The sequence below is a fragment of the Eublepharis macularius genome, chromosome 13 (assembly GCF_028583425.1).
Source record: "Eublepharis macularius isolate TG4126 chromosome 13, MPM_Emac_v1.0, whole genome shotgun sequence".
In the NCBI taxonomy this organism is placed as follows: domain Eukaryota; kingdom Metazoa; phylum Chordata; class Lepidosauria; order Squamata; family Eublepharidae; genus Eublepharis; species Eublepharis macularius.
The window spans coordinates 12307867-12333151 of NC_072802.1; the positions used below are offsets into that span (position 1 = coordinate 12307867).

The 25285-nt window shown below is 46.5% G+C and overlaps 1 protein-coding gene across 1 annotated transcript in view; it reads right to left on the minus strand.

The window, feature by feature from the left end:
* Window positions 1-5177: 5177 nt before the first annotated feature.
* The window catches only part of PAK3 (p21 (RAC1) activated kinase 3), a 131086-nt gene continuing 110978 nt past the window's right edge, over window positions 5178-25285 (minus strand). Inside the window, exons 9-15 of the mRNA XM_054996192.1 lie at window positions 24395-24443; window positions 17549-17661; window positions 15271-15388; window positions 13280-13379; window positions 12012-12208; window positions 7457-7594; window positions 5178-6817 (exon numbers count right to left, since the gene is read on the minus strand). Coding sequence (XP_054852167.1) covers window positions 6728-6817; window positions 7457-7594; window positions 12012-12208; window positions 13280-13379; window positions 15271-15388; window positions 17549-17661; window positions 24395-24443 — 805 coding nt within the window. The 3' untranslated portion in view covers window positions 5178-6727. The remainder of the gene's footprint in view (window positions 6818-7456; window positions 7595-12011; window positions 12209-13279; window positions 13380-15270; window positions 15389-17548; window positions 17662-24394; window positions 24444-25285) is intronic.

Sequence of the window (25285 nt, forward strand, 5' to 3'; positions counted from 1 at the left end):
GGCTCAGTTTTGGGCCCGGTACTTTACAATATTTTTATCAGTGATCTGGATGAAGGGGTAAACAGGCTACTCATTAAATTTGCTGATGATACCAAATTGGCAGGACTGGCAAACACCTAAGAAGATAGAGCTAAAATTCAACAAGACCTGAATACTCTGGAGAAGTGGGTGGTTGTGAATAGGATGCAATTCAACAAAGACAAGTGCGCAGTCTTACATCTGGGCCACAAAAATGTGAAGCACAAATACAGGATGGGGGATACACTTCTGGGTAGTAGTGTATGCGAAAGAGATCTGGGGGTAAGAGTGGACTGTAAACTAAATATGAGCAGTCAGTGTGATGCAGTGGCAAAAAGGGCAAACTCGGTCTTGGGTTGTATCGAAAGGGCCATTGCATCGAAATCACAGGAGATCATAGTCCCTCTTTGTGCTGCCTTGGTCAGGCCACACCTGGAGTAGTGTGTGCAGTTCTGGAGGCCTCACTACAAAAAGGATGTGGACAAAACTGAGAGGGTGCAGAAGAGAGCGACAAGGATGATTAAGGGTCTGGAGACTGAGCCCCACAAGGAAAGGCTGAGGGACTTGGGAATGTTTAGTTTGGAGGAGACTGAGGGGGGACATGATTGCTCTCTTTAAGTATTTGAAAGGCTGTCATTTGGAGGGGGGCAAAGAGCTGTTCCAGTTGGCAGTAGAGGGTAGGACCCAAAGCAACAGGCTTAAATTACATGCAGAAAGGTACCGGCTGGAGATTAGGAAAAACTTTTTCATGGTCAGAGTAGTTCAAAAGTGGAATCAGCTGCTTGGGGAGGTGGTGAGCTCCCCCTCACTGGCAGTTTTCAAGAAGAGTCTGGATGAACATTTGTCAGGGATGCTTTAGGCTCATCCTGCATTGGGCAGGGGGTTGGACTAGAAGGTCTGTATGGCCCCTTCCAACTCTGTGATTCTGTGATCAGAATGGGGTCCCAATGAGGCCATGCCACAGATCTATGCAAGAACATTATAATATCAGCCTTTTTATTTCCAGTCCCTTTCCTAATATTCCCTAGCATAGAATTTGCTCCCTTCACCCTACCCCAAATCTGTTTGCTCTTATATTCCAGATGCTTGAGCTATCACGTATTAAGGAGGCCTAAAAGTGCACTTTTTATTTAGAATGTGACTAAGTTATACTCAGAGTTGGCTAAACTCCTTTTAGCACACAGAAGCCTCTACTCAGCTGCAGGTAGTGATCACAGCCAAGTTCAGAACAGGGGAAGAAAGTTATGTTGGCTGAAGTGGAAAAGGCAATTTACAGACTGCTCAGTCAAGAATATTTTATTCTGAGCTACTGAAGTTTGAAGATTTTCAAAGTTTGCTTTGGACTGGACTTTGACAGTTAAAACAATTAAATCTTAAAAGTGGGTGAATTTTAAGGCAATTGTGTTAAGTACAAAGTAGCTATATTTGATACATTGACAGTACAGGTCTACTCTACTGATGTCTACTCAATTGGGCTTACTCCCAAGCAAGGGTTCTTGGGATTGCACTGATAGTCTGTGGGTATGATCCAGCCAAAGGAAAGCACTTCTAAGCCTTATTTATTTCAGTTGAATTCTTTCCCTCGAGAGTCAAAAGCACTTTTCTTTAGTTGTCAAAGCAGGCACCTGCTCATTCATAAATCAAACAACATCTGTATTTGGGAATGCTGGGCGGCGGGGCGGGGCGGGCAGGACAGTTTAAATGTTGGTACACAACCAGGAGACATAACGTTAGATTGTGAATCCTCCCCAAATTTGATCATGAACCCCTCCCTAGAACTTGCTTGCAAATTTCCTAGCTATCCCAACCACAGTGCTGACTGTACTATCTCTGGTTGCTCCTGGATTGTACACTCCACCTTTTTCATGACTTTTGCAACTGACTTACATTTACATGGCCCTCACTCCTTACACCATCTCCCCCTCCCCTCCCCATCTTATATCTCTGACCAGTTTCTTCATACCCTCCATGTATCTGATGAAGAGAGCTGTGGTTCTCAAAAGCTTATGCTACAATAAAGTTGGTTAGTCTTAATGGTGCTACTGGACCTTTTCTAGTTTGCAACTACAGACTAACACAGCTAGCTCCTCTGGTTGTTCCTGTCAGTGGTGAGACTGAAACCCCCCATCCTGCCCTCTCTCTCTCTCTCTCTCTGTCTCGTACACCCAGTGCACTTTCCTCTACCAGCTGCTTCAGGATAAGGCCAGGACTGGCGAGCCACAGTAGAAACGAGCAGATCAGGGTTAGACACAGAGGAAGATGGAGACCGAATGTAACTTGGACAGTCCAAGGAGGATGCTGGGGGGATCCTGAAGGCAGGCAGAGAAGGTGCCAGTGAGGCCTAGCAAATGAGGGCAGGTGCTCCCCACCACCATTCATTTTGCTCTCCTTGTTTTCAGTCACAATAGACTCAAGGTCTCTAGCATGGATCTGCCCTGACCTGGATGGCCCCAGCTAGCCCAGTCTTATCCGATCTCAGAAGCTAAGTAGGGTTGGTGCTGGTTAGTACTTGATGGGACACCAGCAAGAAAGAACAGGGCTGCTATGCAGAGGCAGGCAATGACAAACCACCTCTGTTAGTATCTTTGCCTTGAAAATCCACCAGGGGCTGCCATAAGTCAGTTGTGACTTGAGGGCACTTTACACATGGATTTAAAGGTTATATGAAAAAATCTTACTTGCTAATAATGCTTTTTCTATCCCTTTCCTTGCTCAAATTAGCTTTTCTGGAGTTCTTCCTGAAGCCATGATAGAATCTAGTATATGTGTGGGGGGTGGGGTGGGGGTGCGTGGGAATCATGGCAGAGATCTGGAGCACATCAACTTTCCAAGCTTCAGTGCTGGTCAATGGATAGAGCACAGGTTTACTGGTCAAACCAGTAATGTAGTAGATGACTGAGAAACAAACTCTTCCCTGAAATTATAACCTTCTTGATTTGTTCTTTTATTGTACCACATCTGGCTGCAGCTGGACCACACAGAAGTTAATACATACATCTACACTGGATTTTTAACAAGACAAAACATATTCTGTTTGAATTTTCATGTAATGGCTCAATTCAGACATAATGGAAAAGCTGGGTTTACCTCTGGTTAGTTTGTGAAACCAGGATTCAGCTCTTAGGTGATCATTCAAATCTTAGTTTCATTACCCTCACTCTAGTCAAGACACCTTGGTAGCCAGGGACTGTGTATGGTTTGGACATCTGGATGCCAGGCAAAATCATAGTTAAGAGTAATTGTGGTTAATAAGCCAACTTCTGTGGCTTCGAACTTGTTTTGACAGACCCCAACCGAACACAGTTAACAGAGTTGCCCGTGTTCAGACTATCACAATAATCATTGCTCCGTTGAGCCATGATTTGGCATTACATCTGAATGGAGCCAGTTTCTTTTTGGGATCCTAACCTTCCATGGGTCAGCATCTCCTTGCCTCAACTGAAAGAGAAATTCATGATGGGAACCCAGATTTCCTCAGCAAAAACCAAGATGGACTAATCACAGTGGCGAGGGTTGGAAAAGTAACTACATGGACGTCTGCAGTGGGTTAGAGCAGGGATAGCGAGAGTAAATGTGGCGAGATTTGTGAACGGGAGGATATCTTCACATTCTGCATCTATCCCTTCTAGGCGGCTATTTGCCCTACAGGTCTTGGCAAGGCCACTGCAAAGCATTGGGTTGTGCTAAGCAATCTACACTTTTGCCACCTCTTCTCTGTACAGGCAAGTTCCTAAACAACACGAGTTCAAGGGAAATGAGCTGCAGGTTCTCAGTTCTTACAGGAGGGGAAGGAATGTTATGCTGGGAGGGGTGGGGGCGTTGCTACCATTATCTGAATGGATTCGTGCGATCCAACCCATAATTTCCTGGGACAATTTTCTTTTTAATTTCTTTACGCTCAGATACTTTTCAGCACATCGCAAGGGATCAAAACTCCGTAGTAAAATGCATTTTGAACAGGTGTTATGGTGGCACCTCAAAGATATGTTACAGCATAGAAAATGGCTGAAGAAACAACGGCCAAATCAGAATGTATCAACAGATTTTAATTATACAGAGACAATGCATTTCTCACCCACGACTGGTACTAAATTAGTGTAACGCAACTTGGGTGACTGTATTGTCACTCATTATGGCTGTTGTGAATGGTCACCACACTTACATACTTTTGTGTTTCACATTTAAACATCACGAACTGTTCCTCTTACATTTCATGGCCTTTCAACTTCACTGTTGACAGCGTCCCTCTCTGTAGTCATGTGAACCTGATGACTGAAACAGGCCCCGCCTCTTGCATGCTGCCCTTCCTCTGAGGAAATCAGAGCAGCACACGCATTTCCCCCCCCCTCCATTTTATCCTCACAACCACCCTGCGAGCACATTAGGCTGAGAGAGACGGAGGGGAACAAAGACACCGAGTGAGCTTCCTAACCTTGTGGGGATATAAACCCGTCTTCCTTGGTCATTTGGTGGCACTCTAACCACTACACACTTCTACCATGGCTCTAGCCACGACTCTTTCACTGCAATAAATCTGTTGCTCTTTAAAGGGACACAGAATGTTCATCTCAAGAGGCTGCTTGTGCAACGAACCTGACTTGGGTAGAGGGCTTATGTCCCCCCCCCCCGGCGCCCACATAAGAAAATAATACCGGGGACAGACAATTCAGATTATTAAAAAGGGCGAAGGATGGAAACAGCCTTCTTTCCTTCGTGGCCACAATCCCAGCTGAGGTTCTGTGATAGCAATTTAAAAGTTTTTTTAGAAGAGCAGGGGGTCCGTTCATGAATTTCCTGTCTTCACATATCAATGGCTTTAGATGAGCCAAAAGACCAATAGAAAATGTCTCGTATTATTTTAAGTCAACTTAACTACAACAAAACATAGACAATCCTTGCCCCTATCAGAGGAATTTGCTGTGCTACAAGCTATGCCGCCTCTCTTCCCCCTCCCAACCATGTCAGCAACTCCCCCCCCCGCCCCCAGTGACAATCTCAGCATTATGCACAGTCAAAAGGTATGTATTTCCCAGGGTCCCCCCCCCCCACCCACCCCAGCTTGGTCCTGTTACCAAAAGATCTCTGCAATGAGAGCTGCCAATGCCAACCGGTTGCGGGGGGGGGGGGGGAGCCTTGGACTGCTCCTGTGCTATTAACAGCAGTCAGGTGCTGCGAAAAGCGAGCAGGTGACAGTTTGTCATGGCTCAAAAAGACACAGGATCACCTGCTCATGCCTGCAAACTAAGTGGCTGTTAAAAGCTGGCTAGGAAAAGCAATGCTGGCAACCCGAGGAATCAGGAGTCCAAACCAGCCCCGTTTTTGCTGAACAAAAGACAGTGCGGTCAGCTCGACTCAGGCTGAAAGAAACATCAACACAAATTGTTTAATCGTACAGATATTCACAGTCATTTCTAGGCCTCAGCAAGAGGGGCAGTTCAGCTTTTGCTTTCTAGTTACAGCAGGACCGGGGGGGGGCACCCCTCAACCATATTCCGTTGCAGAAGCACCTCCCTCCTCTAGCCATCTGTTCCCCTGGCCAAGCCAGTCATTTCCTTCGCAAGCTCTTGCTACACAGTCAGCAGGGCTCAGAGGACCAAACCCCAACGACCCGCATTCATTTGACTTAACTGAGGCGGAGTTTCCAGTTTGCGGTCCAGAAGGACCACTTCAGTCGACAGCATCCCTGTGACCTTGGGGGCTCGCTGTGTATCTCCTCCAGAACCCAACAAGGGCCATAAGGTCGGAGGAGATGCACTTCCTCCAGCTGGGCAACATCAAAGACTCGCACGGCCTCTGATGATAATGCATGTTCTTGGTTTTGCTATCTTGAAATCAGTGGGGAGGTGGGTTTAGGGCTGCGGACGTGACTCCAACTGGGAGCAACGAGTCCCCATTCCAACCATCTAGGGAACAGTTCCAGCCATGCCTACAACCCCAACAGCACTGGCCCAACACTGCACAGAAACGGATGAGTACCTGGAAGGACTGGCTCTCCCACCACCACCTTCTATACGCCCAGCTAGAACCAAGCAGTCTGCACATTACAATGTCCATTTTGTTTTCGGGAGGGAAAAACTCACCAACACAAAAGCACCAATATTCATAATATCCGTGCCAGCCTGCCCAGGAATGCAATGGTACCTGGATTCTGCATTTCAATGCATAAACTTCAGAGGATGCTGTGATTGATCTGCTTCTTGGGTGTTTTTTTTTTTTTGGTTAAATAAAACACATTTTCCCCTGTGTTCCTTCTCCTCTAATGACCAGTGAATGGCAGTTAGCAAATAGTTTTGATTCTGCCCAGGAGACTGAATGCAAAAGGACCTCCTTGCTTCCATTCCACAGCTGAACAGAAAAGACAAGGAAAAAAGAGCTGGTTTGGTTACCACTCCTGTCCCGATGAGCGCGCGCAGCATTCATGTGGCGCCGTCGGTTCCCCTGGAAATGGCTGAAAGAGCAAAGTGGCCTGTGGTCCTGCCTCTATCAAGCTCCCGAATGCCTTAGAAATAAATTAAGGAATCTGAAAGTGGGAAGAAGACACGTGATAGGTTTCTGTTCCGGGGAGGCTGGAGGACAGCTGCCTCCCTCCCGCTTTGACTCCGACCACGCAGCTTGCCCGCCTGCCCGTCCTGCAGCAGCGAAGTCTGAGGTTCTGCAGAGTTCTTGATTAGTCCTGCTGTGAAGGAGCGGGCCTGTGCTACTCCAAGGGCTAGCGACTACTGTTCTTTATAGCCTCCTTTGCAGCAATGATCAACGGAGTCAGGCTGGAGAGCGGCTTGGCCAATTTTAAAAACGGATGCTGAAAGAAAGGGGGGGGGGGAAGTGTAGTTATTTCATCTGTTTAATGCCCTGTTTTCATGTCTATTTATGGGTTCAGCTGCTCTGCCTCTATTTGGAAATCTCACCCTTCTCACACACGCTCACCATTTGACAACTGCAATCTCAGGGGATGACACACCTGTCAACAAGCCAGATCCAGCACCATGGACAGAACTTGCAAATTACCCAACGGCATCAGAGGGTGCTCCATAAATAAGCCAAGGAAGAGCAGCCCTTGCAGTGGTGAGAGGGTGGGAGCTGGGACAGCTGCAGACGTCTTGGAGAGCCTCGGGCACCAAGTGCCTGACTGTGACCCCTCCTCCTCCTTTGCATCTCCTCCTCTCTCCCCCCCCCCCCGCCCCAGAGCAAGTCAGGCAGTGCTCTTGCTCCAACCACCATTTCCCTTTGGCAGCATCCCAGGATGCTTCTGTGACATATGAAATGCTTGTATCAGGTGGTAGCAGCAGACACGATGCAGAACTGCCCCGTGCTAATGCTGTGTCTAGACCCACCCTTCCCAACTAAGTTTGCTATTTTCTACAAGGGATGCAAAATGTGGTGACTCCCTGCCACCATTATGACATGTGCTTGCACTTTCTTTCCATCTTTCTCATTTTACCTGCAACAGTTCCTTGGCAGACCCTCGCCTGTCAACATCCATTTCCAGACAGCGATTCAGAAAGTCTCGGAAAACAGCCGAGAGTCTCTCAGGATTCTGGAGTTCTGGTGTCCCATTTGTAGCTATCAAATACAAGGCCTGAAAGACAAGAGGAACCCGAGGGCTGAGTCTGGTTCCAGAAAGAGGCTCCTCTAGAAGCTTCTGTGGGCATCTCTTTTTGGGTTCCTGTTGTGGTGGTAAGAAATGCAGTACAAGAGCTTCTTCCCAGGCCTTCACTGGACCCCAGAATTCATCCACACACACCTGAAGTTAGGGTTGCAAAGCCTCAACAAAACTCAGCTGGGCACCCTCTCTACTGTTATCATGTGGGATGACGTTACCTCTTCAACAGTTTCTGATTACATCCCCAAAGGGGATCATGGGAAATCACGGGGAGGAGGAATCGTGGCTGTGGGTGTTTGTGGACCTTTGGCACAGGGTAACTGTGGGCCCCCTTCCTGGCTTCTTTTTTCATTTCCTCCGCAGTTGCACAGCTCCCTTTCTCTTCTCCACCCCACATTCGGTAGCTCCTGTAAGGTGCAAGGGTAGGTCTCAAACTGGTATCCCTCCCATTCCATGCCCAGCACTACAGAGCCGGCGGCTGCAACTTATACAATAACGGCACCTCCAGGGCTGCCATTTCCCTCCTGGCAGCCTGGGATCATCCGGCTAGGCCTCCAAATGTGATCCAAGGAGCCAATCACAGAGTGCCTAGACCTATAAAGCCTGGACTTGCAAACGGAATCCTCATTCTGGGAAACCTGTCCACACGGTGGGACCACCCCCTGGCTAAACTTGTGTGTCTGTTTGCCTGTTCCAGCCCAACGTCCTGCAGCTGGGCCTTACCTGCCCTAAATTACACTTCTGTTTTGCTTGTTCATTTGCACTTTTAAAGCTCAAATCTGAACGTGACCTTGCGTCTCACCTCTGGCTCTTGCACTTGGGACTGCAGAGCTCGCTTGGACTTTTTGACCTGCTTTTTGCTGCTGGTCTTCAGCACTGAGTGGCATCCAGAATCCTGACAGCTCCCATACCCTGCCCCCCCCCCCCCGCCACCAGAAGACTCACATACTGTGCTGCCCTCCATCATTTTCTGACGCCCACTCTTCCCTCCGTCAGGATTCCACACACAGGTTAGCACCCATTTCCCAGGGGTCAGTGGAAGGCCTCACCAGGTAACTACCTAGCACTGGGGCTGGCAGTACTGAGAGGACTGTCCTGCCTCCCTTGCTCAAACCCTGCTTCCAAGTGTTGGGCGGGGGGGGGGGCACACAATTGTGCCTATAATCTCATGGCTGAATCAGATTTGATGGGTGGGGTGCGGGGAGAGAAATCCATGTGTATTTATAAAAGTGTCCATCTTGTCATACCTAAAGTTAGAGGATAGGATTTTTTAAAATGGAGGGGATGCAGGAAAGGAACCCCAAGGCCTGCCGCCCCTCCAGAGCCCTGCCTCCCTGTGCTCCAGAGCTCCCAGCGCTTTTCTTGCACCTCAGCTCACTTCCAGGCTCAGAATACGGCTGGGAGAGAAAACTGAAAAGATAAATGGACAGAATATGGGGCAATGGCAAAATTTACTAATTATATAAATAGAAGACCTATCAGAAAAGACATATTCCAAAAGAAATGGGAAAATTACTTTGCCTATTGTAGATAAAGATGAGAAATAAAATTTATTTATTTAATTCGATTTATACCCCGCCCTCCCCACAGATGGGCTTATAGCAATAAATAATGTAAATGTCAGGTTCAGAATGCTTCTCTATATGTTGTAACCAAAGGAACTCCATTTTAATCCTTTTAGTGTTCTGAGTGCTCTCTTCACAGGTGCCAAGATGTTCCCTAGCAGCTCTCTCTCGGAAGAGGAATGTTTTGGCTACAGCTTTTCCAGTCCTGGGAAACTTTCTCTGTCTCAGCTTCAAAGGGATTGTTTTGAGAACTGTGGGGGGAGGCTGGGCCTACTGAGTCTTGATACTTTGTACTGTATTCTTTACCTCTCATTCATAACAATACACGTGTACCAACCCAGATATTGCATCTGGGCCCGTGGACTATAATGGTTGCCTTTTTCAGTAAATCTTTTGAAAACAACGGACTCTTGTCTGATTGCAGAAGGTAGTCTGGATACAACTATTATTTAGCCACAGATCTGACATTAATAATATGTAAACTTGGAAAAGAGCTCAGACTGACAGAGGTTATTGAAATATTGTTTATTTTAAGTCTCAAATTTTCCAAAATGGAAACGTATTATTTTATTTGACTACTTTAGTACAGTTAGCGTACTTTAGTGCATTGTAGTATAGTATTGCTAGAATTGAAATGTACGTATCATGGTGTGTTCTGTACAATTGGTTTGGAGGTCAGGGCTGGATCAAGGGGGGGCAGGGGGGTAGTCTGCCCCTGGCGCCGCCAGAGAGGGGGCGCCGGGAGCAGCTGCCAGCTGCCAGAGCGCGCAGGCGGCAGCATGGGCAGCCTCGCAGCCCCCCGCGCTGCCTTTCGCCTGCCTCGCGGGACAGGGGGCGGCCAGCTTGCCACGCACCCCCTGTCCTGCAGGGCAGGCAAAGGGCAGTGCGGCCGCCCATACCATTCGCCTGCCCCGCAGGAGAAGGGGCAGCTGGCCGCCCCTTGTCCTGCGGGACAGGCAAATGGCGCGGGTGGCCCTGCAGCCCCCCGCGCTTCCTTTTGCCTGCCCTGCAGGACAGGGGGCGCGCGGCAAGCCGGCCGCCCCCTGTCCCGTGGGGCAGGCGAAAGGCAGCGCGGGGGGCCTGCGAGGCTGCCCACACCATTTGGCTGCGGAGAAGCGAATGGTGCGGGCGGCTTCCCAACCCTGCACGCTGCCTCCGGCCCCCCGTGTGATGACGTCACCAAAATGACATCATCACGCCGCGCCGGGAGTGCGCACGTGCGCTGTGCACGCAAGGCCGGACTAGGGTTGTCCCAGGCGCCGGCAACCCTAGATCCAGCCCTGTTGGAGGTAGGAGGGGTACGGTGGCAAATATTATTAAATACTTTATAATAATATTTTTGGTGTTTGGTTTAATAGTGAGACATAGTGGAAGAGAGAGGAAATGTCTCTGAGAATGGTTGTTGTGGGCCTGAACATGTTATCCAAATGATGTATGATGATTGTGCTCTAGATAATCCGAGTAATGGGTATCTCAATCTTCCCTTGGTGTAATGGGAAGGTGTAATTCCTGTTTTTCCTTATTTTTTCTGTATCCCCTTTGTTGTTTAGAAAATATTTTTTTTTAAAAAAAGAAGACTGCTAGGAGAAAAATACTGTAAACAATGGAGTGCAGTGAGGCGTGGCACAGGTACGCCCTTTATTTTTCATGAAAAAATAGACACACACACACCCACTTCAGAGATGAATGGGTGGACACCTACCTAAATGCACATGGATTCCTCCTAGTTTGACCTTGGGAGTTCGAAAAGAGATCGGAAAAGGGGCAAATGGCACGTGGCACTGCAGTGATGTCTTGGGAAGCCACGGGGATGCCTTTTTTCCTTACACAGCATCCTAGGGAGAGGACTGCTTGCAGCAGGCAAAGGATGGGAGGGATTGGACAGACCCTGCTAGTCCTTTTTCCTGGAATTGCCCCCAGCTAGTATTCCAAGTATCTGTTTGCCCATGCAAACATAAGCCTGCAACCTGAAAGGGGAAAAGCAGCTGAGGAGCGAGAAAATTTCACAGGGAAAGCCATAAAAGATAAGAAACTTTCACTCTCATCTCTTCTCCAGTGCAAAATCAACCCTCTCCCCCCAATGCAATGGAGCACTGGCTTCTGGTTTTGTGACGTGAAGCTGCACGGTAGAACGGCATTTCTCCCAACGATTTCAAAAAATGGAAATCCTAAGTCTTTCTCCCTCCTCGTGATGAGTTACACAATCACAGACTGAGGACCTTACATCTTTATCAATACTTGAACACATGGCATACAGATGACAATTACGTATGGGCTTATTTTCAGATATTTGAAAATCTTTTAGAGATGCTTATGTGTAGTTCTGCCACTATTGTTGTCATATTTTTATTTCTATGTTGCATGACTATTGTTTTAATTAAAAAAACAAGCTGCACAATTGGAATAAATGAAATCAAGCTGCAGAATAAATTGTCTGATCAAGAAGGCAACTTGTATGTTATGATGATGTCAGAATTTACTTTTTCTTGGCATTAGGACTACTTGGGTGCAGAATTTCATTTTGTAAATATGCAGTACACATAACCCTTGGCTGGATCTGCCGTTCTTTCAACCCTGAGCAGGGTCTGCCGAGCGCACAACCCTGGTTGGATCTGCTCTGCCAACAGTGGTGTTTTCCTGCGGCTCGGTGATCCTTCCCCTTTCGCAACAGAGGAGGACTCCTTTGTCCTGGGGGAAAGTGCCACCATTCTTGTAACAGATACACAGGGCCCAGCTCACTGTCCACAGACCATGTGGCCGGCCGGCATCCAGCTGACTTGTTAGTTCCATTACAGGCTAACGTTGTCTGGGATGAAAAATGATCTTACCCTGAGAGGATTTTCATTAAGGTACGGAGGCTCTCCTTCCACCATTTCTATTGCCATGATCCCTAAAGACCAGATGTCCACCTTGGGGCCGTATGCCTTCCTTGTCACCACTTCAGGCGCCATCCAGTAAGGAGTCCCCACCATCGTACTCCGTTTACTCTGTTCAGGAGTGATTTGAGCACAGAAGCCAAAGTCAGCTGCAGAGAAAATGACCAAAGACTGTTGGTGGAGAAATTACAGATCAAAAAAAAAAAACAACGCAGAAGACTGAGCAAAAGAGTTTTGAAGTTGTCACAGAAAAGAGGGAAGTATCACCATGCAGCATGACTTTGATAAACTAGAACAGTTCAGAGACGCAAGCAATATCATCAAGCAATTACCGGGGGCATGATCCAACTACAGTCGAAGCACTGTGATCAATCAGTGGGACTCTGAAGCGCATATTTTGGCTGGATCATGACAGTGTATATGGAACTGGGGGAAAATGGCCGAGTGCTTTGACAGCTGAACGGTAAGGACCACTTCAAAGCATCATATGGGATAGTGGGCAATACTACCCCCCCTCCCCCAGTTTTCAATCACAACGTATTAAAAGTCCTGTCATTTGGATGAAAACCTGATGTACCTTCATTCTCTAAAATATGTATTTGATGAGTACAGGAAACTTCTCTCTCCCCTAATAATGGTTCTTCTGCTCCTTTGTTTCCTGAACTAATTTTTGATTCAATAAAAAAGAAAACAACCCCAAACCCAAACGGGCAAAGATTCAAGGGACACCAACAAAACAGACTGATTCAAAATCATGTCATGACGGCTGGAAAAAATGGGTGAAGAGGACCAAAGATTTAAAATACTTCAAACATATAAAGACTGCTAAAAAGAAAAGGCGGCGGCAGCAACAGCAAAACACGTTTTTCCACAAACGCTTGTGCTACAATAGGCTTGTCAGTCTTTAAGGCCACAAGATCCTTTGTTGTGTTTTAATCAACCAACATTACTATTTCTCTGGGATATATTCATATTTGGAAATTAAACTACTGGCTATGTGGCTACTTGTGATCACTTTTGTAGAGATAGAAAGTTAATCACATTTGAAATCTACCTTGATGCCACAAGCGCCCTCAAAGGAACCATTCCTCGTCTACCTTTGGGATTGGGAAGGAAGGAGCAAAGATTCTATCACTCCCCCGTAGTAGAAGTGCAGGTGATCGCTAAGGAAGCCATCACAACAGCTATGGCAAGGACGGAACTTTCCGGGGAATACCTACTGAGTTTGACAGATCCGTCCATCCCGAGAAGAATGTTGTCGCTCTTGATGTCTCTATGGATCACTTGGTTTGAATGCAAGAAATCCAGTGCTTGCAGGCACTATTTGTTAAACAAAAAATACAATATAAAAAGAGCATGGTACAAATAAAGACTGACAAGCGACTTCATCGAGAATGGAGGGGGTAGAAGCACAGGGAGCTAACACTGTTCCAATTTTTACATCAATAATGAATGCAGATACTGCAAAGTCAAGACTGATACGGGCCCACCCTTATTTAAAGGAACAACTTTGCATAGTCTCCCAGGAGGGCGGGTAGGGAGAGCAAGGGGTGGCGTCTGGCCTTGCCTCCTTCGTTTCTGATCAGGAGCATCACTCTCTCTGGCTACTATGAGATATAAAAGGAGCCACAGCAAGTGCTCTTAAAAGGCACAGGTTTTTGTGACACAATTGAGTCTTGAATAAATCAAGGAGCAGGTCTTCAAACTTTGATGTGAATCTTACTCCTCTGCAAAACTGTCTTTTCACCCCAACCTGGTATGGCACACCTGCCATTTGCCATCCTTTTCCTATATGACAAAGAGGCAAGAATGGTTCTAGGTACTGGGGTTTGCAATACAGGTTCCCCCTTTCCACACTTCCTCCCCAGCTGATCCCTCCCCCCCCCCACATGCACACACAAACACGCCACCTCAATCCTATATCTTTCCTCTGCTCCTAGGCTTATCCCATTAACAATTGCACTCGCCACCCCAAATGGTTTCAGCTGCAGCCTACCCATGCTGTTGAAGTTGACAAAGTCATAGGGCGGGGCTTCAGGATGGTTGCACAAGCAATCTAAACCTGCCTGGAAACCAACGGAAGCCTGCATGGGCCAATGATACTTTTGCACATGACTAGAGGACATGCACGCCACTGCTCGTGGCTAGAAGCCATTTCTGTTTAGGAACAAACCTGCCCCTACTGCCCTTCTGGACCACTGTGCCACAGTGGCCACCACTAGCACGTTGCTGGTACTGGTGTGGGCGCTACTGAGTCACTGGCTAAGCACACATATCTACAGAACTGGGATGCAAACTTACTCTTTCCAACAGAGAGGGGTGGGAATGCCAATTTCGCATTTGTCTTTATTCTTTTTCAAAAAAAACAAGATACATTTGTTGACGCATTTTTAAATCCCACTTTTTCATGAACCTGGAATTGCATTTCCCAAAATTTATAATGTAGGTGAAGCCTAAAACTATATCCCAGTTCTCTGTAAGAAGGATGAGAAAAACTAATCATTCTTCTGCATACCAGCCTGCCCTGGGGGAAAGCAAAATGATTTGTTAAAGTGGTAGCATCACCAACTCTTGAAAAGAAAAACTGGGGGGCAACCTAGAAAGGATGGCTTAAAAACTGGGGCAGGGGAACGTTACCATACTGGATCTGGAACTGGTCTGAAAACAGACAAGACAAGAGGGGGATCCACAAGGACTCAGGGGGGAGGGGAGACGGCACTGCCTCCACCAGCCACGCTCCTCCCGACTCGCTCTGGCACTCTTCGTTCTGACTAGTGGGGAAAGGCAGTTTACAATACTGATGCGTCTCCACCAGGACTTGCATTGTGGAATTCACTGGCAGTGCACATAATAAATGCCATAAGCATGGATTAAAAGGGAGATTCATGGGGGGCAGGGCCATGACGACTAAAGGGAACTTCCATGTCCAACGGCAGTAAACCTCTGGATGCCAGCATCAGGAGGCCACACCGAGGAAGGCCTCGGTCTCCAAGCCCTGTTTGTGGGTCTGAGCCGGCTGGGTGCCTCTGCTGTTCTTACCACCTCCGCCTGAATGGGAGACGGAGATCTTCCAAATCCAGCGGTTTTAACTGGCCTGACTAGGAAACTCCAGCCTGCCCCTATGCAGTGGATGTTCCACATCCAAAGAAGACAGACAACGTACAAGCAGAGGATGTTTCTGTGGTGCACGCTGTGGAGTGGGATCGCTTACCTCCCTACAGACAGCAGCTATCTGCCCTTCATCCATACAGGTTTCTGTAACGACATCCGTCAAAGAGCCCCCAGCCAAGTATTCCATTACTACCCAAAGTTCATCACCTACAAGGTAACTGAAACAATAAATTAAATAAGTAGTTATCTATATGAGCTCACATAGGAATTGCTACCAAGATCTGGAACTCAGGGGCCAGCAAGCTGGATTTGGCCGTTCTTTTTCAGGCCCATTTTGGACATCCAGCTCACATAGTCAAAACAGGCCCCCCAAGAGATGGCTTTCAAGATGCCTCCAAGCCATACTTATTCCAAAATAAAACCAGGGGATCTGAATCAACTTCTGGACCTCTGAAGCTGCTGGAAAATGATTACCTTTGGAGGTCTAATAAGAATGCACATACGGAACGAGATCTGGTAACACAGGCACACTTCAGAATCCACGTAACTGAGCACCGCTGCCAGCGGCCCATCAAGGGCTTCATGAACAGGGTGGGAACTCACGGCTGGGGAGACACATTGGGCTTAGCAGAAAACCGCTTGTGCCGCCTGCATTAAACACTGGCAGAATTTTGGCTTCAGTCACCAAATCGTATTTTCAGGAGACTTTCACTCAATGCCGCTTTCACACATGTTGGATAATGCACTTTCAATGCACTTTAGTAATTCTTTGCAAGTGGATTTTCCTTTTTCACACAGGAAAATCCAATTACAAATGATTGCTAAAGTACACTGAAAGTGCATTATCCAACATGCGTGAAAACAAGCAAGTGCTTTATAGACTAGGCCCTGAGTTTGCAGACATAAAAATGTTGATTTTTTGAAACACTAAAAAATCTTGTTTTACAAAAGGAGCAACATACAAGAAAACGAAATACGCAAGAAGCTTTCAGAAGGGCTTTTAAATCAGTGCGCTCTTAATTAGGCCAATCAAAGTTCTACCCAAATGTCATCCCATTTACCACAGGTTACATGGCAAGCCTTATTTCAGAAGAAGCCACCCTGAGTCAATCTGGAAAGAAGTTCTCCTGAATAAGCCCTACTGGGAAGGTGAGGAAGCCACATGAGCGCGTATGAGCCCTCTCACTTATTTCAATGCAGCTTGCAAAGAATCTCCCACTGGATTGGGCCACTGGTCAGTCATTGCTATCTAGAACAAACAATCATCAGAGTTCATTCACTGTGATCAACTGTCTGTTGTTATATCCAACATAAAGTGGAAACGGCTATTTCTTCTCTAACAGCCAAGGGTGGATTTGACCTCTCATCAGAACTAGGGGGCCACTGGCAGCCAGCAGCAAGTCAAGCAGACCCCGTGAACGGCTGGGAGGCTCACACATTGCCTCTTCCTACACTTCTCCTGTCTGAGCCTGAACCAAGCAGCCACTGCAGGAGAGAAGGTCCATCGATGGCTACTAGCCATAAGGAAAAAGAACCTCTATGAAACAGGAGTGGCACACCTCTGAATGCCGGTGCTGGGAGGTGGCAGGCCTCCACGCCCTTTTGTCAGCTCTCCAAGACAACTTGGTTGGCCACTGTGTGAAACAACACACTGGACCAGACGGGCCACTGGGCCAGTCCAATCGAGCTCTTCTATTCCTCATGAGCTCTACTCAGCTCAGATCCTACTGGCAGTAATGTAGGTTCAGCTGAGCTTTGGACATTGCTGGCTACTTCCAAGCAGAGCACTTCCAGCCCTGCCTGGGTTGCTTAACTGGCTCCTGGGTCTAGGCCGACCACAATACAATACAGCCTTGATTGTGGACATCTACATGTACCAGAAGGCAAAAACGGACTCAGTTGTAAGGCAGGAGCTCTGCGCTTAGCCTGGGCGTCCAGGATCCCACCAAACAGTTGCAGTTTCAGAGCTTGGGAGAAGAATGTGGAATATAACTCACAGAATAGGCAAGGGGGCAAACGTGCAGCCCAGAAGCTGCAAACAGATGCTTAATCCATCCCCGCCTGCCACTTTGCAATTGGAAGCCTTTCCCAAGCCAGGATTTCCGGGACGCATGGATTCAATTGTAAAGGGTAAGCAACAAATGGAGGGAAGGATTAAGTATTTCTTCTCCTGCTGTTTCTCCATTAAACAGCACCTCCTTACCCCTCTGCTCCAAAGCTGTTCCGAGAAGGACCTGGGCTTGTTGAAGACGTCATTCTGCCTTAACAGGGGTCCCAAACACAGGCAGCACAAAGCCAGTGTCTGAGCCCTCTTTACTGATGTCGCCACTAAGAAGGGGCCAGCAAATGCTTTGAACAGAAGAATGGGCATCACTTACCTGTCTAAATAGTTCACAATGTTGGGGTTCTTATTTTCCCTCATGACCAGGATTTCATTAATTATTAATTCCTTTTTGGGCTGCTGCTGAAGATTCATTTGTTTTATGGCCACCTGAAAGGACATTTCATGACAACACGTCAGTACCACAGAGGCCATAAGCAAGAAACAAACACACCAGGGACTATTCAGCAGTCGGAGTGTCAGGCTATGGATGACAGGCTATGGCAGATAGACCCCTGTACCACTGCAGCAAGAAATCCAGGTTCTTGGTTAAAAGGTTTTATTCAGGAATCAAATCATTTCCACAGATATGTCCACAGGATTACTTAGAAGCAAGGTAAGCAAGTAAGCAGTAACAGCAGATTGACAAAATACTCAAGACGTGTGAAAATCTTTCTATTATAGAGCACAATTACTCCTTTCCCCCAACTTTTGGCACGAACTAGTCCTGAGAACTTCTCACATATTTTACTTATTGCATCTAGACACTAAAAGGCATGAGATTAAAACTGAAACACAGTAATTCATGGGAGTGAGCAGTGTGCAAGGTCATAAGCACTGAGAGCTTCAAAGCGTTAGAGAAGACAGCTGCAAGCTATGGCATTAGCAATATGACATCGGGGTACAGCAACAGTAATGGTTGAAAATATCAGGCCAACTTTAGACGATGGCATGGATGTATGGGTACAGACATGGCACAGAGGCTGAGAACAGTGGGGCACTGTCCAATTTGCCACACATGAAGCAGGGATTGGAAGTCTAATTTTGAGAGCTAAAAGAGCATGAGGTGAGGGGGCTGGAACCCCCAAGGCTCCCCCTCTCCTTCCTGTGGCCTCTTTCTCCCTTCCCTATGCCCCTTCCTCCAGGGTCAAGTTGACTTCTGGGACTGGCGCTCAGCCGAGAGTTAGACTGAAGGCAGGGGTGTGGGGGTTGGCTCTATCAGACTTTATACATGATCGAGAAACCCCAGGATAAAGCAAATGGATGTGCCACCAACATGTCTGATTTAACCCTCATTATCAGGACTTTGGAAGGCACAGAATCTGCAATCCCAACTTCATGTGTGGTGGAATTACGCATCTGGAAACAGACATGGATCTGGAGACATGAGCCTCCATGGAACAGTAAGGCAACAGGCAACTTGCAACCAAGGGGTGGTGGATGGGAAAGGGCACTTCATTATCTTGTCCCATGCAATAGCTACCCCCAGCTCCAGCTAGTTTTCCAGATGCACATCCCAGGTAGGCCTTTGGTCACAATTAAGACATGTGACTTAATTACTGAAAACGGGATTTAAAAAAAAACAACTACACAGATATATGAAACCAGGGAGAGGAACATCATGTTGTCAAAGGGAAGAGTCTCATGTGCTTTTTACAGCGGGCCCACCTTTTTGATGAATTTTATCAACCCCATCATAATAATGCAAATTCATTCCATAGGAATCAGTTAAAAAACCCACCTTTGCTCTGTATATCAAAGTACAAATCAAGTCTGGCGTCTCACATGTGCCAACTGTCTCTGTTTCTCAGGCACACGCAAGCAAGTGCACAGATTCACAAGCACAGACATGGCACGCACACTACTCCCCTCCCAATGCTTCTCCCCATTGCCTATCAAGATAGTAAATGCACACATCTACATCTGTTCTTGAAAGAATGCCACCAGATCCATTGTGGAAAGTGATATTCTACTACACATTTTCAACAAATATTTTCATTGACTAGGCATATGCTTTGGAATAGCGCCTTCTCTCTTGGTGCTCAGAAAATACTGCTCAGGATAATTTTTTATTTATAGCCTGACTTTTCCAATGAAACTCAAGGCAGATTACAGGGTATAAAACAACGCAATCCAAAAACATGAGACATCAAATAATCTGATAGCATCTAAACACAATGCCACGTTTCAAAGCATTTGAGATGCCAGCAGGGTGTATTTATTGTACACTGATTTTAAAAATGATTTAATGAACAGTGATTTTAAGTGCAGTTTTAAGTAAATAAGAAATTAACACTAATGTGTCTTGCTTTAGAAATCAGTGGAAGCTATTATAAAGTCAACACATATGCTGTAGGCAGGGAAAGCTCTCCCACAATATGTCATGTCTGTACCTGTGGGGGTGGCTGCAATCCCTCATGTGTGAATGTCATTACAAATACCCAATTTCACTTCTTTTCACCTGTGAATCATTAGATGGCCTGGTGTCTGGACCCGATTCATAGTGGCTGTAGCTCCTACAAAAATCAGTAGCAGCTGACAGGGCACAGCATACCTGAATGTCACTCACAGCCAGGGGTCATTTTGTAGAAAAAGAGCTGCAGGAACTCATAACTCATTAGTACAACTCATTAGCATATGCCACACCCCTTGACATCTCCAAAAGTGTGTCATTAGCATAACTGATTTGCATATGCCCCACCCACTAACATCACCTATCCTGGCTGTTTTGGACCCAATCCTGGCAATTTAGGGCCAAAATTGGGCCCAAAATGGCAAAAAGGGGCTAAAAATGGCCGAAAAGGGGCTCAAAATGGTCAGAATTGGGACACTGCTGAGCAGGAGAGTGATCCACCACCTGTCAGAGGCCTGATGCTGGCTGTTTTGAGACCAATCCTGGCTGTTTTAGGCCCGATTCTGGACATTTTGGGCCAAATCCAGGCCGAAACGGGCTCAAAATGGCCAAAAATCAGGTGGGCAGGGCCACCTGACATGTGACCTCTTTGGAGAACTACCGGAACTGCGTTCCTGCTCGTTCCCCCTCGAAATGACCCCTGCTCACAGCACAATCCTAAGCAGAAGTACATCCTTCTAAACCCACTGACTTAACTGGACTTAGAAGGGTGTAATTCAGCTTTGGACTGCCCTGGCAGCCAATATGATTTAAATGTTTCAGCACTAATGTTAACAATAGTTTCAGGTGTGTAACCTTGTTGGCCTGTAGTAGAAGAGCAAGATTCAGGTCCAGTAGCACCTTAAAGACCAACTAGATTTCCAAGGTATGAGCTTTTGAGAGTTAACAATGCTACAGACATGCTGTGGAATCCAACAATAGCAAAACTCTCAAAGTTGTTAATGGTTCCAGATCATACAATGACCTCCCCCTTCTCCCTACTTTCAAAGCTTAAAAATGTTGACCTTTACACAGGACATCTCCGCGAACATTAAGGTGACAACTCAAAATTAGCAAACTCGGGAAGTTCAAAGGTTGCTTTCATTTTCCTCATTGACCAATCAAATTATGGGTCACACTTCGGTCACGGTGTAGAACGGTGCATAGTCTGACACGAACTTTGTGTAATTACATGGTTCAAGGACAGGCCTTTGACCTTCAGTCTAATTTGTCTTATTTTTTTACCAGTTAAGGTCACCCAGCCTCTGTGTCACCTAAGTCAAATCTCAGGTCTTTGGCAGTGATCCTTCTTTAATTAATATTTTGCAGCAAACACTGACAAATCAAAGGATCTGTCTAAGTGTTCAGAATCATTAGCATCTCTGAAACCACTAATTAGGGAACCTCAATGATGAAACCACCCATGAGCGATATTGGGAGGTGGGTATTGTGCTAATTATAACAGGCTCAGTGGCTGGAACTTCACATCCACTTAGAGAGCGAATTGGCACCGCAGGTGGGCAGTGGAGACACAAGGTCGGACCTGACAGAGCTGAGCTACGGGGCCACCACGCTGACCCGGCAGGGACCCGCCAGCTCCATTATGCCTCTCGTATACTGTCACTATTATCATCACTCAGGCGACTTACCAAGCTCAGAAGTAATGCTAAAATGTGCCCTACTTGCCCCGCAAGATTTATTAGGCTATTTCTTGTCTTCTGCACAACACAATAGGGCTGTGCGCCTACCAATTTAAAACAAACTAGCTCGAGTACTGATACACAAAGAAAACTGTTGCACCTACCTGTAACTGTTGTTTATCAAGTGTTCTTCTGTGCAGGCACACAATGCGCAGCTCCCATGTGTGCCTGCACAGAAGAACACTTGATGAACAACGGTTACAGGCAGGTGCAACCCTGTTTTCATTGTGGGATTGCACAGAAGATATGATGATGAAATAATATTCTTTTTCATGCAGGGTGTTCACCTTCACAAAGTTTTTAATAACTTAATTTTTGTATTATGCTATTGACTTAGATAAATGTTTAGCTACCTGGCTCTACCAAACTCCTGGTGGGGTCTGGCAATCTTCCTGAATTACAACTGCTCCAGACGACAGCGATCAGTTCCTCTGGAGAAAAGGGCTGCCTTGGAGGGTGGGCTCTGGGGCATTATGCCGTGCTGGGCTTCATCCCTTCTCCCAACTCTGTCATCACTGGGCTCTAACCTCTAATATCCAGGAATTTCTCAAACTGAAGCTGGCAACCTTATAACCACCTCTCCAAAAAGCTGCCTAAGGCAGTTCACAGCAGTTCAGATTATAAAAGACAACGAAAATGTATGTGACTCGTTAATCCTTCAGAGGAGTGGTGAGGCATACAGATTCTCTAAAAATTTCTCTAAAATCAACAGCAGTAGTAGAAAAAGTAGATTAGAATTAACGAAAGGCTTGCTTGCATGAGGAACACAATGAGCTTTTGAAAATTCCATCCTGTGGGGTAGAACAGTAACTCAGCAGCCCTGTGCAGATGGCCTGTGGGGGAAGGGAGAGCAAGGGTGACCACACTGGCCCTGCCTCCTGCCTCCAGGCAACCATGGAGTCAACTGCACAGTACGATTGTGCAGAGAAAGTGCCCGTGTGCATGGATCCTCCTGGTGGTCAGCGATCAACTGAAAGCAGCATCACCAATCATGGGGAGGGCACATGTGTGTGGGCACTTCCTCTGTACGTTCACACTGTGCATGTCTTGATCACACAGGGGTGGGGCCAGTGCCCATTATCCCTTTCTGCAATAATGCAATCAACATGCAGAGGTCATCTGCCCAGTGCTTTGTGCTTCCAGTAATATGCAATATGAACACTGCTGTGTTTTACTGAATTGTATTGTTGTAGGTTTTTATTGTTATGCTACCTGTTTTATCTTTTATATTGTGTTTTATTGATGTGCTTGCTTGCAGGGAGAGCGGACTATTAATATAATTAATAAATAAATAATAAATACACAGATAGAGCCATTCTGATTTGAATCCCAGTTAACTTCACTTGTACTATAGTAGGAGCTTCTCCTTGCCACTTCAGCTACAGTTTGGGTTCATTTGTGTAGTGATCCTCATAGGCAATGACAGAGTCTTGAGCACGTTTTAAGTTTTAGTTGGCAGTCACTGCTGCCTCTGCGCCTTGTACAGACTCAAATCCCCCTAGGCAGGAACATCCTCGCTTCTACATTCGGCACAGCACCCAATAGCACGTGGAGGGTGATGCTATAAATAAATGTTATGAGGAAGGCAGGAGACAGCCAGGGTGGTGTAGAGGTTAGGGCACTGGGCCTGGATCTGAGAGACCCAGGTACAAATCTCCACTCAGCCATAAAATAACAACAACGACAACATTTGATTTACATACCACCCTTCAGGATGACTTAACACCCACTCAGAGCGGTTTACCAAGTATGTTATTATTATCCCCACAACAATCACCCTGTGAGGTGGGTGGGGCCGAGAGAGCTCTGAGGGAGCTGTGACTGACCCAAGGTCACCCAGCTGGCTTCAAGTGGAGGAGAGAGGAATCAAACCCGGTTCTCCTGTTTAGAGTCCCATGCTCTTAACCACTACACCAAACTAGTTAGGTCAGCCTACTACCTCACAGGGGTATTATGAGAATAAAACGGGAGGAATGGGATGCTGCTCGCCAACAGGATCAAAATGTGATGGATGATAGAGTAGATTTTAGACAGTAAGTCTGTGACTTCACTGCTTGAAGCCAGAAGTCCTTTCTGACGTGACACTGGCAGGGCAGCCACACTACAGCGCAGCTTCTCCCTGCACAAGGGGTCAAACTGAGAATTCCTCAACCACAGGATTCATCTTCCCCCCCGATTCATCACGGGACCCAAAGACCCCACCCTTCCCCCTCGTCCTTCAGGATCTGACCCTTCTACAACTCAATGTACATCTTCATCAAGGAGGAACTGTCGGCTGCTTCTAAGAACAGGCTTAGATCGGCTTCACTCATCAATTTCCAACACACACAACCTGCCTTTTAAAAAAAAATTCAGCACACAAGGACAGGGCTTGGCAGAACTGGCCACTTACAGCCCACCACACTGAATGCAGCCATGTACTGTGGCCTGCCAGATGCATGAAAGCTCCTCTGTTTGGCAGTCCCAAGTGGGACATAAGACAAAGGAGGCTTATTGGACCTTTCATAAGCCATCTCAGGTGGTTGGAGATTTGCATTTAGCTCAGTGGGTTAGGATTTGCGCATGGCTGCATTAGAGACAGGAAATAACGAAAACACACATGCTGCAGACTAGAAAAGAGCACCTATAAGACTAACAAAATTTGTGGTAGGGTATGAGCTTTCGTAAGCCACAGCTCACTTCTTTAGATACAGCCAGAATGTGAGTTCATCTGTCCTTATATCTTGGAGAGTGGAGTGACTGCAGAAGCTGAATGACAATAGCTGGTGAATGACAATGGCAGGCGTGACTGAATAGGGTGGGGGTAAGGAGTGTGGAGAAATTAGCACTGGTAATGAGACAGCAAGCCTCTATCTTGATTCAGTCCAGGCGGATGCATTGTCTTGAGCTTCATTACCAGTTGCAATCTTGACACATGCAGACGGTGATGTGTTTGCACTGCTGGATTTCTAGTGGAATCAACAGTGATCTGTGGGTGAGATCACCGTGTATTGGATGGGATTCCAGAATTTCAAAGAGACATGGCACTCACCTCTTGGCCTGTGGCAATGTCTATCGCTGTATAAACTGTACCCGAAGCCCTAAAGAAAAAGAAAATTCGCAGTCAAGGTAAGAGAAGGTACAACATGGGAACAAGGAGGAGAATAAACTCATCTTAAACATCTTTATTATTTATTTACTTTATTTGTACCCCTCCTCTCTTCCCAATGCGGAACCGAAGCAGCTTATATAATTCCCCATTTTATCCTCACAACAAACCTGTGAGGTGGGTTAAAGAGTACATGACTTGCAAAATTCACCAAGTGAACTTAAATGACAGAGTGGGGATTTGAACTCAGCTCTTCCAGTCTGACACTCTAACCAGTACACAACCCAGAGAACTTATGTGGTATCAGGTCATAACCACCACTCACTCACTTGGGTGAGGTCCACAAATTGCAAGTTGCCCAGTAGTTGCTGCTGGGCCTGGCTTGAATGATTCCTTCCTTAAGAACAGAAGGAAGGGGAGCATTGGTGGACTGGGAGGCCTTAACAGCCCTTGAAAGGGTCCTGCCTTGTACTGGACAGAAATAGAGGTCTGAAGGCTGGCAATACTGTTGTGGTTGCTTAGCAACCCCCACCATATCCACTTAGATTTCAGAAAGCATTCATTTCTTAAAGGTACAGTTGCTGCTTCTATTGTGAGGGGGGGGAGGTTAGCCCCCCCAACATATTTTTATTTTTAGATTTCAGATTTTTCTGCAAACTTGGGCTTTGAGATTTCTAGAAAGACCTACCTTGTCTGTTTAAGGCTCCATTCTCTAGATTTAAGCATCCACACATGGAGCCATGTCAAGAATTAGATAGATTAATTTCAAATGTTTTTAGTGTGACTTTATTTTTACATTCATTATCACTGTATTATGATTAAGTGTCAGCCAGT